Source organism: Ctenopharyngodon idella, chromosome 19 (assembly GCF_019924925.1).
Source record: "Ctenopharyngodon idella isolate HZGC_01 chromosome 19, HZGC01, whole genome shotgun sequence".
NCBI classification, from domain to species: domain Eukaryota; kingdom Metazoa; phylum Chordata; class Actinopteri; order Cypriniformes; family Xenocyprididae; genus Ctenopharyngodon; species Ctenopharyngodon idella.
The window spans coordinates 10,248,914-10,261,246 of NC_067238.1; the positions used below are offsets into that span (position 1 = coordinate 10,248,914).

General features: G+C 39.1%; 1 protein-coding gene across 2 annotated transcripts; it reads right to left on the bottom strand.

Moving 5' to 3' along the window:
- Window positions 1-9,060: 9,060 nt before the first annotated feature.
- On the bottom strand, window positions 9,061-12,065 carry LOC127501199 (transmembrane protein 74). Of its 2 annotated transcripts, none has more exons than XM_051873092.1 (2): window positions 11,859-12,065; window positions 9,061-10,945 (listed from the first exon to the last, which is right to left on the bottom strand). In XM_051873092.1, exon 2 carries the CDS (start codon window positions 10,926-10,928, stop codon window positions 10,050-10,052), a length of 879 nt encoding a protein of 292 aa, XP_051729052.1. In that variant the 5' UTR covers window positions 10,929-10,945; window positions 11,859-12,065; the 3' UTR covers window positions 9,061-10,049. The 2 variants fall into 2 exon arrangements, with proteins under 2 accessions (XP_051729052.1, XP_051729053.1); XM_051873093.1 differs by lacking the exon at window positions 11,859-12,065 and adding an exon at window positions 11,543-11,833.
- Between the last annotated feature and the right edge of the window lie 268 nt (window positions 12,066-12,333).

Below are 12,333 nucleotides of genomic sequence, written 5' to 3' on the forward strand. Positions count from 1 at the left end.
CACAAGAGAGAATGGAGAGGAGACAGTGTAATCTGCATTACAAAAGAGGTCGGGTTTAACTAACCTGTAACTGAGCCATACTAGATAGTGTCAGTGCTGTTCCGCCTCATTAATCTCACTTCTGTTTCAGCTCCATTGTGGGTATTTTTACACTGGTGATTTTATCACTGCTTTTCCCATAGCATTTTCCACTACACCTCATAAAAGCAGAAGTTTGACGGATGGCTTCATTTATTCTGGACAGCTTCATGAGCAGGTTGAAGATGCTCCATGGAAACCAAACAATGGTGCTGCTTGCCTGGAAGGTGCATGTGGGCATAAGATTTTGTCCTCCGGCACTTTCCGTGTGCTTGATGGGTATCACTGACAGAAGATCATCCTTAAGGGACAAATAAATAATCCATCCATGCATTTGGTTGCTAGAGTGAACTGACTCCTTGGGGGAAAATGGTTTGTCTGCCTTGCTTGCAGATCTCAAAAGCCTAGCAGGTCATGTGAGTCATCAGCCAAAACAGAACAGATATAGAGGTCTTTCAAAAGCGCTGACTCTGTAGCAGTGCAGTCTTTTATCTAAATCAAAGGATACTGGGTGACGTTTTTGATCGAGCATATTTCTATAAAAAGTGATATTATACATCACAGGATGCTGAATTTTATCTTATCTTGCTCTGGAGAAAAGGAGATCTCTGTAACTAAAAATGTTCATTGACTCGTTGCATCTAAAGTGTTAAAGAATGAATCTGAGTTGTGTTAGTTATGTGGACTCAAAATATTTAACTGTATTTCTACATTTTAAAAGAGCCAATCAGTCATTTCCCCCTTATTAACGTTTCACATGTAAAAAATTAACAGTAGGCCTAGATTTAAAGAGGACCTATTATGCCCCTTTTCAAAGTTTTGATTTAATTTTTAGGGTCTAGAATAGGTTTTCACTCTTGAAAAAAACTCATGTCAAATGTCAAAAAACTCAATGTCAAAAAACTCATTATTTTTCACATAATTTACATTGTTGCAGCACCTCTCTTCCCAGTCTGTCAAAAACGCTCTGTTTAGTCTCTATGAAGCCCCTCCTTCAGAAAAGCACAATGTGCTCTGATTGGCCGGCTGAACCAGTGTGTTGTGATTGGTCAACCGTTTTGAGGATGTTTTGTAAATGTCACGCCCATTACCATTTAAATGAGCTTATACATTCACAAAAGAAAACTCAAGATTACAATCGAGGCATTTCAGAGAGTTCGGAAACAGCTTAGTGATATAGAAAATAACTTTATAACTGCATACATTTTTGATGCTCAAACAGCAGATGTGGTGTCAGATTTATGAACAAATGACTCCAGTTCTTTTCACAAAAGAATGCAAACTTTAAATCTGCAGTGTTGCAGTAAAGTGGAGTAGATTGAATTGATTTTATATTTTAGATGTATATTATATGTTGAATTATGTTTTTAAAACAGAACCCGCAAAATATCATATTGTGACCGTTGCAGTTGTCTGTTGAAATTTTGCGTGCTTAAAGTAGTGACCATGGCATTTGGAAAACAGCGAAATTCGCATGAGCTTGTGTTTCCTGTCTCCCGCATTCTATTATGTATAAATGGAAGTCAATGGAACGAACAGTGTGGTGTGAATGCCCTTTTAGCAGTTTGAATCAGATTCACTCAGGCCACGTTTACACTAGTGCGTTTTTGTTTTAAAACAAAACACAGCGTTTCAGAAACGATCTCCGTCTACACTACATGGCCGAAAACGCATGTCACATGGCACACTTGGCATGCATGCGCGTACAAATGTAAACAGTTGCCTCTTGCACATGTAGGTAGCTGCAGTACTAAAAAAAATGCAGAGTTTAACTGCACAATGGCTGCTAAAAACGACAACAAAGCCAGCAAAGATTGCAGGTCAGTCTCCATTTTATTGTTTACACGGTCATCAAGGATATGCAGAGCGAACGTGGGCAACCATGCCATCGTTTTCAAAAGTCTCCATTTTGGTCTGTTTACACTGAAATGCAACCCTGGGGTTTTCAAACTAAAACGGGGTCTGCAGCATTTTCAAAAGTCTTCTTTTCGATGTTCGAAAACGCCGGCATAGTGTAAATGTCAGGCGTAACCGTAGCAAAACGCATGCGCTTTTAAAACAAAAACGCACAAGTGTAAACGGGGCCTCAGTCAGTGAATCATTTAGAGCCAGTGGCTGCACTCAAAAGCTGAAAAATGGCAAGTGTGGGTATCTGCAGGTTGGAGTAATAGGCGTGATGAAAGGTTGGGGCATGCCGAAGTATAGGGGCATGGAGAAAGGTCTTTATTATTGGTCATGAAAGCTGTCTGTCAGGGTGTAGGGTAGGGTTAGGGGTTAGTTTCTGTTGAAGCAAATCACCTTTTGGCACACCTCCTTTCGGCACGCATATTACTCCAACCTGCAGCTACCCCTGTCTCAAAAATTCTGCCTCCGCAGGCAGAGTACGGAGGTAGGAAGGCAACAAGGCATGTCTGAATCCAATGATAGTGTCACATCCTGTCTCCTGAGATACCTTCATCTGATCAATTTTTGGAAGGCAGCATATACAATCCGAATTCCGGAAATGTTGGGTCGTTTTTTAAATTTGAATAAAATGAAAACTAAAAGACTTTCCAATCACATGAGCCAATATATTATTCAAAATAGAACAAAGATAATGTAACAAATGTGTAAACTGAGAAATTTTTACAATTTTATGCACAAAATGAGCTCATTTCACATTTGATGCCTGCTACAGGTCTCAAAATAGTTGGGACGGGGGCATGTTTACCATGGTGTAGCATCTTCTCTTCTTTTCAAAACCGTGTGAAGATGTCTGGGCATCGAGGTTATGAGTTTCTGGAGTTTTGGTGTTGAAATGTGGTCCTATTCTTGCCTGATATAAGTTTCTAGCTGCTGAAGAGTTAGTGGTCGTCTTTGACATATTTTTCCCTATAGGTGAATTGCAGGCAGGCCTATTCACCTTTATATACCTTTCAGCATTCATAGTGCCTTCCAAAACATGCAAGCTGCCCATACCGTATGCACTTATGCACCCCTATACCATCAGAGATGCTGGCTTTTGAACTGAATGCTGATAACACGTTGGAAGGTCTCCCTCCTCTTTAGCCCGGAGAACATGGCGTCCGTGATTTCCAACAAGAATGTCAAATTTGGACTCGTCTGACCATAGAACACTTTTCCCCTTTTTTTAAACAGTCCATTTTAAATGGGCCTTGGCCCACAGGACACGACGGCGCTTCTGGACCATGTTCACATATGGCTTCCTTTTTGCATGATAGAGCTTTAGTTGGCATCTGCAGATGGCACGGCGGATTGTGTTTACCGGCAGTGGTTTCTGGAAGTATTCCTGGGCCCATTTAGTAATGTCATTGACACAATCATGCCGATGAGTGATGCAGTGTCGTCTGAGGGCCCAAAGACCACGGGCATCCAATAAAGTTCTTCGGCCTTGTCCCTTACGCACAGAGATTTCTCCAGTTTCTCTGAATCTTTTGATGATGTTATGCACTGTAGATGATGAGATTTGCAAAGCCTTTGCAATTTGACATTGAGGAATATTGTTTTTAAAGTATTCCACAATCTTTTTATGCACTCTTTCACAGCTCTGCCCATCTTTAATTCTGAGAGACTCTGCCTCTCTAAGACATCGCTTTTATAGCTAATCATGTTACAGACCTGATATCAGTTAACTTAATTAGTTGCTAGATGTTCTCCCAGCTGAATCTCTTCAAAATTTCTTGCGTTTTCAGCCATTTGTTGCCCCTGTGCCAAAAAAGTCTTTTAGTTTTCATTTTATTCAAATTTAAAAAACGTCCCAAAATTTCCGGAATTCGGGTTGTAGATGTATCTTTCGCTACCTTTGATATCCCACAATCCTTTGCATTCCATTCTGTGACAGTTTGCGGTGTTTTGACCAACGTATTCCACTTTCGATATTTTTACCGAAAAATTTGTATTATGGTAAGTCGCTTATTTAATAGTTGCTTTGTTATCACCGCTATGTTGTAAATCATTAAACCGTTATGCTGCCTATTCTGTCCGAAATCAGTTTTTAGAAGGTACCTTCCTGTGCAAACGAAAAAATGCGCTTGGATGCACTACGGCGCGAGTCACCAGCAATAAACGATAATAAAAGATGATCCATTCTATCCATGTACTTGTGCTGTTCTGACAACAGGACAAATGGATTTGGAACGTCCACGTCTGCAAAGTTGAATTATTATTGAGAACATTTACATTCTCATAAAACATTTATTTCTTATTTTTCCTGAATATTATTTTTATTAAGCATTGTGCATTGTGTCAGGGAAAACAGGTCATAAACACTCTGGTGTTTAAGACTTTCAGTAAGTGTTCAGAGCACTTAAAAAACTAGATCAATACAGAATGGAAACTTCTCATCTTCTAGCCTCAAGCCCTATTGACAAAGCCTGAGAGGAACCTAGCATGAAGTATAATAGCAGCATAAATCAAAAGAAAGTAAGTAAAGCTTTCCCACAGCGAGATTAATCTCACTTTGCTCTCAGTATTAAATTATGCATCTCACAGAATTATGGGGTGTAGGTTATGAAGTTCCCCGTTCGATGCAAATCTACACCCTGCGCTTTTGAATCTCCCTACATGATGATGTCATGAGTCAGCGCTTTTCATTCGCCGCATAAAAGAGAATGATTTACACATATTGTCTGACAGTTCACCTGGCCTGTTCATAAAAACCCAAAACGGCATCACTGTCTCCAATATTGTATGCTATCCATCACTGTCTTAGAGTCCATATGCACATTAATGAGTTCTCTGAAGCAATTCCCCACTTTAATTCAGTCTCTGGTAAACCGTAGAAGCAGTTTCAGGGGGAAAACATCATTTATGCCACTAGGTCTTTTTGTAATGGATGGAAAACAACAACCAGAACATGTTTTCTTTGAAGCTTACAATTAGAAGCACAAAGTTAGAGTATGTTAACTCAGCAGCAAACCTCAGCAGTATCGACTTCACAATTGATGTTACACATATTCAAACCTCAGCAGGGTTCTTTCCTTAGCAACAAGGGAAACTTGGTTTCTATGGATATGTGCCCTTAACAGGACAGGAGAGAGAGAAGGGACACTGCTGTGTGGGCGATGCAAACACGATCCCAGCTGGCTCTCATTAACTAACCAACCAATCACTGTAGATCTATACGTATACTGTGTAACAACAGGCACAGGAAGTCAACAAGGTGAGGTGTGAGGCACACAAATACTTGCAGGATTTTTACTATGACTGATACTACTTTCAACATGAATTTTAATGGTTGAAAAGTACTTGCTCTGACAGACTTTTTTTCTTTTCACAGAAAGAAAGTGATGTGGCTTCCCTTTTTGCATTGTTGATGTCTTTAGGAAGGTACGTTTCTTTTGTTTAAGCATCACCTGACACTCCCAACTCGTCTTTTTCTCTGCTGGCATGTGAAAGGTGCCACAACTCTCAAGGGACTCATTACCCGAAGAATACGTGTAAAGAAATGATTCTGGAAATCCATGAAAAGGTGGCTGCTCCGCACCCCTAACATCTTAACCATCTCAGTATAAAAATAGCATTGACAGAACTGAAAGGAAAAGCTCAATTTTTATTGACTCATGACCCACAGTTACGGCAGAGTTCTAACATCAATAGTAGAGAATCGTTACTATTAAAGCACCTCACATATCATGCTTCCAGTTGCAATTTATACTATACTGTCTTAGACATAGTATTGATCATAATTATTCAGGATTATTGAATATTATTTGCTCATACTTATAAATGAATTATTATGAATTATTTATTTATACTTAATATTATTACCTGTACTTTATCAACACTGCTATAATAAATTGGCGGTTTTCACCTGTTGGAAAGTTAAAAAAAATATCATAAAAACTGGTTTCTTTGACTTGGGAAAATACGCATAGCAATGTGCTAACAGACACTCAAAACAAATAGAATCTCGTGGCAATTTGTAACTATTTTCTCTCTCTCTTTATTCCTTTTACGACATTCTAAGTCATAGGGCATGGAGCCTAGTAACTATTTTACATTTGGTGAATTAGTAACTAATCAATACGAATTTGTACAATCATATATTTTCATACGATCTGTTGAGTGTTAGTTATGTTTAGAGGTGGGGTTAGGGGAGAACTTACATGCTTACTTTTTTTTAAGTATGCTTTCATACGACTCGCATCATACAAATTCATACGAATTCATCGCCAGTTATGTTCTCCCATGAGATTGGGTTGCACAAAACACCTTTGAAATCTTGCTTTGGCTTTTGTTATGAGTGCTCTATTCTGTATCTAATTAGAAATGATAGAAAATCAGTTTATGGTGTAGTTATAATGAAAATATGGAAATTAATGTGTTTTAAATGACATATCACATTATATTAATGAAACTAAAAGTGGTCAAATTAAACATTTCCCATTTTTAGTGTTTTCAGTTAAGCTTCAGTTGGCAAACAGCCTACAAGCTCAGCATAGTGTAATTTGGTTAAAGGATTAGTCCACTTTCAAATAAAAATTTCCTGATAATTTACTCACCCCCATGTCATCCAAGATGTCCATGTCCTTCTTTCTTCAGTCGAAAAGAAATTAGGGTCGTACCTAGTGAAACGATCGGTCATTTTCTAAAAAAAAAAATAAAAAATTATATATGTTTTAACCATAGACACTTGTCTTGAACTAGCTCTCTTCTTCTTCTTCTCTATTAGAATTCCGGCAATGTAGACGCTGCTAACTGTATGCTAGTGCAAGTATATAACAATTAGTTCAAACTTTGACCTGTGGAGGGCAGTAATACACTCAGCAGCGTCTACACTGCCGGAATTCTAATAGAGAAGAAGAAGAAGAGAACTAGTTCAAGACGAGTGTCTATGGTTAAAACGTATATAATTTTTTATTTTTTTTAGAAAATTACTGTTCATTTCGCTAGATAAGACCCTTATTCCTCATCTGGTATCGTTTAAAGCCCCTTGAAGCTGCACTGAAACTGTAATTTTGACCTTTAACCGTTTGGGGCCAATTGAAGTCCACTATAAGAAGAATAATCCTGGAATGCTTTCATCAAAAACCTTAATTTCTTTTCGACTGAAGAAAGAAGGACATGAACATCTTGGATGACATGGGGGAGAGTAAATTATCAGGAAATTTTTATTTGAAAGTGGACTAATCCTTTAAGAAAAGCTGTTTTGGTTAGCTTGAAAAAGGTAAGCTGCGCTTTTGATGTTCCGAATATGTACAAAAATAACCTTTTGAAATCATGTAAATTTAATCAAAATGATGACTGACTCTGCTCTTTTTAGGCTTACTAAAGAGTTTTGTTCTTATATTTTGGACTCTGTTGTTAAAGCAGAATGTGTGCAAAACTCTCCTCCACAGTATAGGTCACAGTAATACATCATCAACGAGGCACAATGAGGGTCCCAGAAATTATCTATAGAGCACTGTGTTTTTCCCCAAGGTGCCTTTATTTCCACCACCTAATTTGAGAAACTGCCGCTTATGTCGTGGTGTCATAAATTCAGATCCTATTGAAGTAAATGCGGCTGCCACATTACTATGCAGCTCCCTGACTATCTGTTTCCTGTAGCCTTGTGACTAAGGCTGCTGACTTCATTCTTTGGTCTCCATGATGTACAACGAGATCCCGAATCAAAGCAATGAATGATGAACTAGTGCCTTTTCACTGGAGATACTTTGCTTCATGGTCGCTGACTTTTTGTATAACATTTTTTACTGTTGCTATGCAACAAACTCTAGGTAACAAGAATCAATTTGTCGAACAGGCCATTAAACAGCACAGGAATGTCCAAATGACTCGTCTTGCCGAATAATTACACCAAATAGAAAAGAAAACAGCAGAACGGATGAACAGGCTAATGGGTCACTCACGTGACATACAGTATAACTGACAACTCCATCTGTGTCTCACAGACAGTCTGGACTGGACTTCATTTTACTGACATCTTTTCACTCGGACCGGCTTGGGCCGGTTCTTTATCTAAAGAATAGAGCGAGATGATATGTTAAGATGTCACTGCGCCACAGGCAATTTATGATATGGCTCAGCTATGTGTTGTATTGCGTGTATGTGCACACAATGACCGTAACTCTGTCCCTTGAGACGATGTCCACACCCACTCCCTGACCCATACTGACCCTTTAATCAATTTAGCCCCATTTCCTGATGCCAGCGGCCCTAAGTGATTGAGTTATTATACTGAGTGCTGGTTAGAGAGAATGAGAGAGGTAGACAGGGAAACAAAAAGAGAGATGGCGACAGCCAGAGAAGGAGAAATGGCATATAAATCAGTTCGTATTTCACTAGACTTGGTCATGCATTGTTGACATTTCATTTATTGCTATCCACACCGCTGTGTGCGACCTAAAAATACATTATAAGAATATGCCCCCCCCCCCCCTTATCTTCACCCATATTAAGGGCACTGAGTTTGGTTTTTACGGCAAACCATTAAGCTTTATTAAATCCACAAGTGATATTAGTAACCTGCAGATTTAATAGCTGCAATTTTCTACAAGCATTTGTTTAAACGTCTAACAATAAGTGATTTCACGCAAACAGACACTCGAGGGGGCTGTTAAAACACTCATGTGTGTGCTGTCACGTAAAAATGGGATGAAAAGAACACTGGTGTCAGGAATCTTGGCTGCAGTGCTGGTGTATAGCGAGGGATAATCTGATCCGGCCCTCAGTAAGCGTTTCTTATAGGGACCGCACTCCTCAGCAGAAGCACCAATAGAGCCTATTGCTTGTTCAAAGCCTTATGGGCACTTTTTTTTTTTATACCTTGACCCACAGCCTGAGGCTTATATGTCTAGATTCCGCTATGTTAGGTGTTCTTAAATCCTGTCATTATTACTCACCCTTATGTCATTCCAAACCTGTACGACTTTATTCTTCTGCTGAACATAAAAGAAGATATTTTGAGAGCACTTGAACACTGTTTCAGGTTAATTTTCTTTACTTGTTTCTGACAGCTTATGCTTTGGGGGATGAGAATCTACACAATGGTTTTATGTGCCTTTTGCTGCGGTCTGCATTCTGGATTCGGTTCTTTCAGGTCATTACGTGTTATGATGTGCGACTCTAATGGGGTTAGTTGCTATTGGGAAGGAGAAACAGAGCAGTCATTTCCCATGAGACTCCTCCAGTACACTGGCACACTGATGAGAGGTAGAGAGAAAAAGAGAGAGAGACATCTGCTCATATGTTTCCCGCATCCCATGTGCATTAAAACCACAGATATTCTCTAAATAAACTAAGCTCACAAAAAATTAGTTCAAACCTCCCTGGTGTGCATTCACGTTACCTCTATTGCTAAGCTGTTTATCGTGTGCATTTTTATGTAAATGTGAATGCAAATGTATAGATTTGACTGGCTTCGGAGGCATTGGAATATATCTCCGTCCTTCCTGTTTGGAGAGAGGTTTTCAAACAATGACTGACGATTAAGTCAGCTGTCAGACATAGTCTGCCAAGCCAGGCCAAAAAAAAAAAAAGGAAAAATGTAAAAGCCTTTTTTCTTTTCCAAAGTGACAACTGACTAAATATGACACAAATACGCATTTGGCAAGGTAGTAAAAAGTTGCATATACCCAAAGAAACTGATCACACCAACTGAGAGGCTTATTTAACTGCACGTGTAAAGCATGCTGTATATTTACAAGAACATACGCTTTGGAAAAATGCACAAACTCTCACAGGGACATTGTTCACATAAACAGGACTCAAATTCATGTTGGTATGTTACATTTTCATAGATGTAACATTTAATTGTCCATTACATACAGTGTAAAAAGTGTAGAATTTCAACCTGCTTGGACCCTTAAAATGACTTTTGTTGATATGACCCAATGTAGTCAAGTTTATTCAGTCATATAAATATTTTCGACTCAAATTTAGTAGTAATTTAGGAGTCTAGAAGTAGATCACAGTATCACAAAGCTGTTTTGATCATTTGAAGAACTGACAAGATATGTTTTTTGGCTTCAACTCAAGACTTCAACAGGACCTTCATCTTCATCAAGAGACAAAAGCGAAGGAGCAGCGGTCGGGCTCGCGCCACTTCTGAAATTTATAGAGCCATACAGTCTGGCTTGGTGCTTGGAGTAAGCAAATGCTTGTCTCCTGATCATCTCTCCTTTATACATGGAGATCATCAACAGGGTTGACAGTACCACACCTCCGAGTGTGAGGAGACACAGCCCTGCAATCACACACCTGTCCAAGTGAGCACCCACTCGGGCGTTCTCTCTCTCCAAGCGCTCCATCTCCCGGGCGGAAACACTGTCGGGATTCACTTTGACATCACGTGGGACTGTGTAGGAGATGACAACCAATGAGATCCCTGTAACTAAAAAGGTAACAGCGCCTATAAATCCATAATCCACTGACTTTTCCGATGAATCCACCATGAAATCGTCAACTGACAGAAGGGAGCATTCCGGGGCGCCATCTTGGAGATCTTTGGATGAATTCCAACTGAAGTTGTCATAGTTGGTCTCCTCCTCTAACAACTGACCGTCTTTATGGTCAGTAATGTCAGCCACACCTGGAAAAGCTGTTTCAAACTGCTCATCGTAACATACCTCAACTTCTTCATCGAATCCCCATTCATTGAGTTTGCAGAGTCGTCCAATTGGCAGAGTCGCTGTCCATGGTTCTGAAAGCCTGTTCACCTCATTAACATTCTCCTCCAGATACGCCTGGCAGCACTCTTCGTTGGAAAGGGCCCTTTCATCTGCGCACACTGAGTGATGACTTTGCTGGTGTTTTAGGGACCAGTCAAGGTGATCGGTCTGGACAGCGTCTTGACCACAAAAGAGGACTTTAAGATCAGCCATTTGAACTTCTATTCGTATGTTCATCTCATAGCATGCTGGCCCTGCAGGATGAAGACAAAAACAACAATTTAAAACAGCAATTAAACCCTTTCAGTTTTAGATAACACAAAATAGTGTAGAAATATTTAATATGACACAAAATAGTAACAGCTATTTTGAAGGAGGAAAGTATAATTTCACATATATAATGTAATTTGTAAGCATGGTAAATGTAATTAATGACAGAAATAGAAGGTTATATTGTTTACCTTAATATATAACATTTATACAAGATTTGCATCTAAATGTTAAATGTTATACACGTATATTTCTATAATATATTTATACACAACATTTAAAACGTCCACATCAAAAGATGTTACAGTCCATCCAACCTATACTGTTACAACTCACCCTGGTAACGGGGTTGATTGTAACCACAGCACAACTTACTTGACATTTACAGTTTAAAAATAAATTACTACTTTAATTTAAAGCAGGCAAATAATGTATATTACAATATTATATCAAAGTTTGATGAGAAAAAAACGATAAGATGTTTAAGACTTTCGGGTCTCTCATACACGTCTCATCGTTATCTTCAACATTCTCAATTCAAGTAATAAAAATATATTTTCAAAAAAAGGTTGAATACTTACATTTGATTTTTCTAATTAGTATTTAGGTTCATAAATCCTTAGTATTTAGGTTCATAAATCCTTTTCACGACCGAAATGTTCCTAAAAGTGCGTTTTATCCGGTCAACAATACTTGTAATATTTAATCTGAAGAGCTTTAAACGGCGCGTGAACATCAGCACTGAACAGAATAGTGAAGCGTTTCCTGGTTTTCAGTCTCAGAAAAAGTAGTCAGGATGACAAGCATTGGGAAAAATAGGTTGCCTGCCTTGTGCCTCATCTTTTACGCCGTCTTTGGTGTCACCGTAAACTCATAGAAAATAAAGGCATCGCCTACCTTCTCCAAGCAGCGTCTCGCAGGCATTCCTGCAGGGCTCGCGCTCCGTTAATTAAGGGAAGCTCAGCCTGTTCCACCCGCGCGCCACGCTCAGGTCGCCTCAATGCTCCGCGAGCCTCTACAAGCGGCACAGACGAGGAGAGGAGGAGAAAAGAGAGGGAGGTTATAGTGTCGTGGGAAAAATGAAGCCTGATCAAACACTTTCATGCTGTTCTCCTTGTGAGATTCATATGTATGACGCAGCCTATACAGATTGCATGCCCAAGCTGTGTCCTAAATTAATTATCCTAGAAATGAACATCATTAAAACGTTCTTGAAAATACATTTTAGAAAACATCCGATGACGCCAATCCACTGAAATGAATCGTTGATTGCTTTGTCAACCCATAATACAATGTCACAATACACTATGAAATCTGTAAAGTTAGTTGCACATCATGAATACAGATGTAAATCTGATTTTCATAAGTGTAA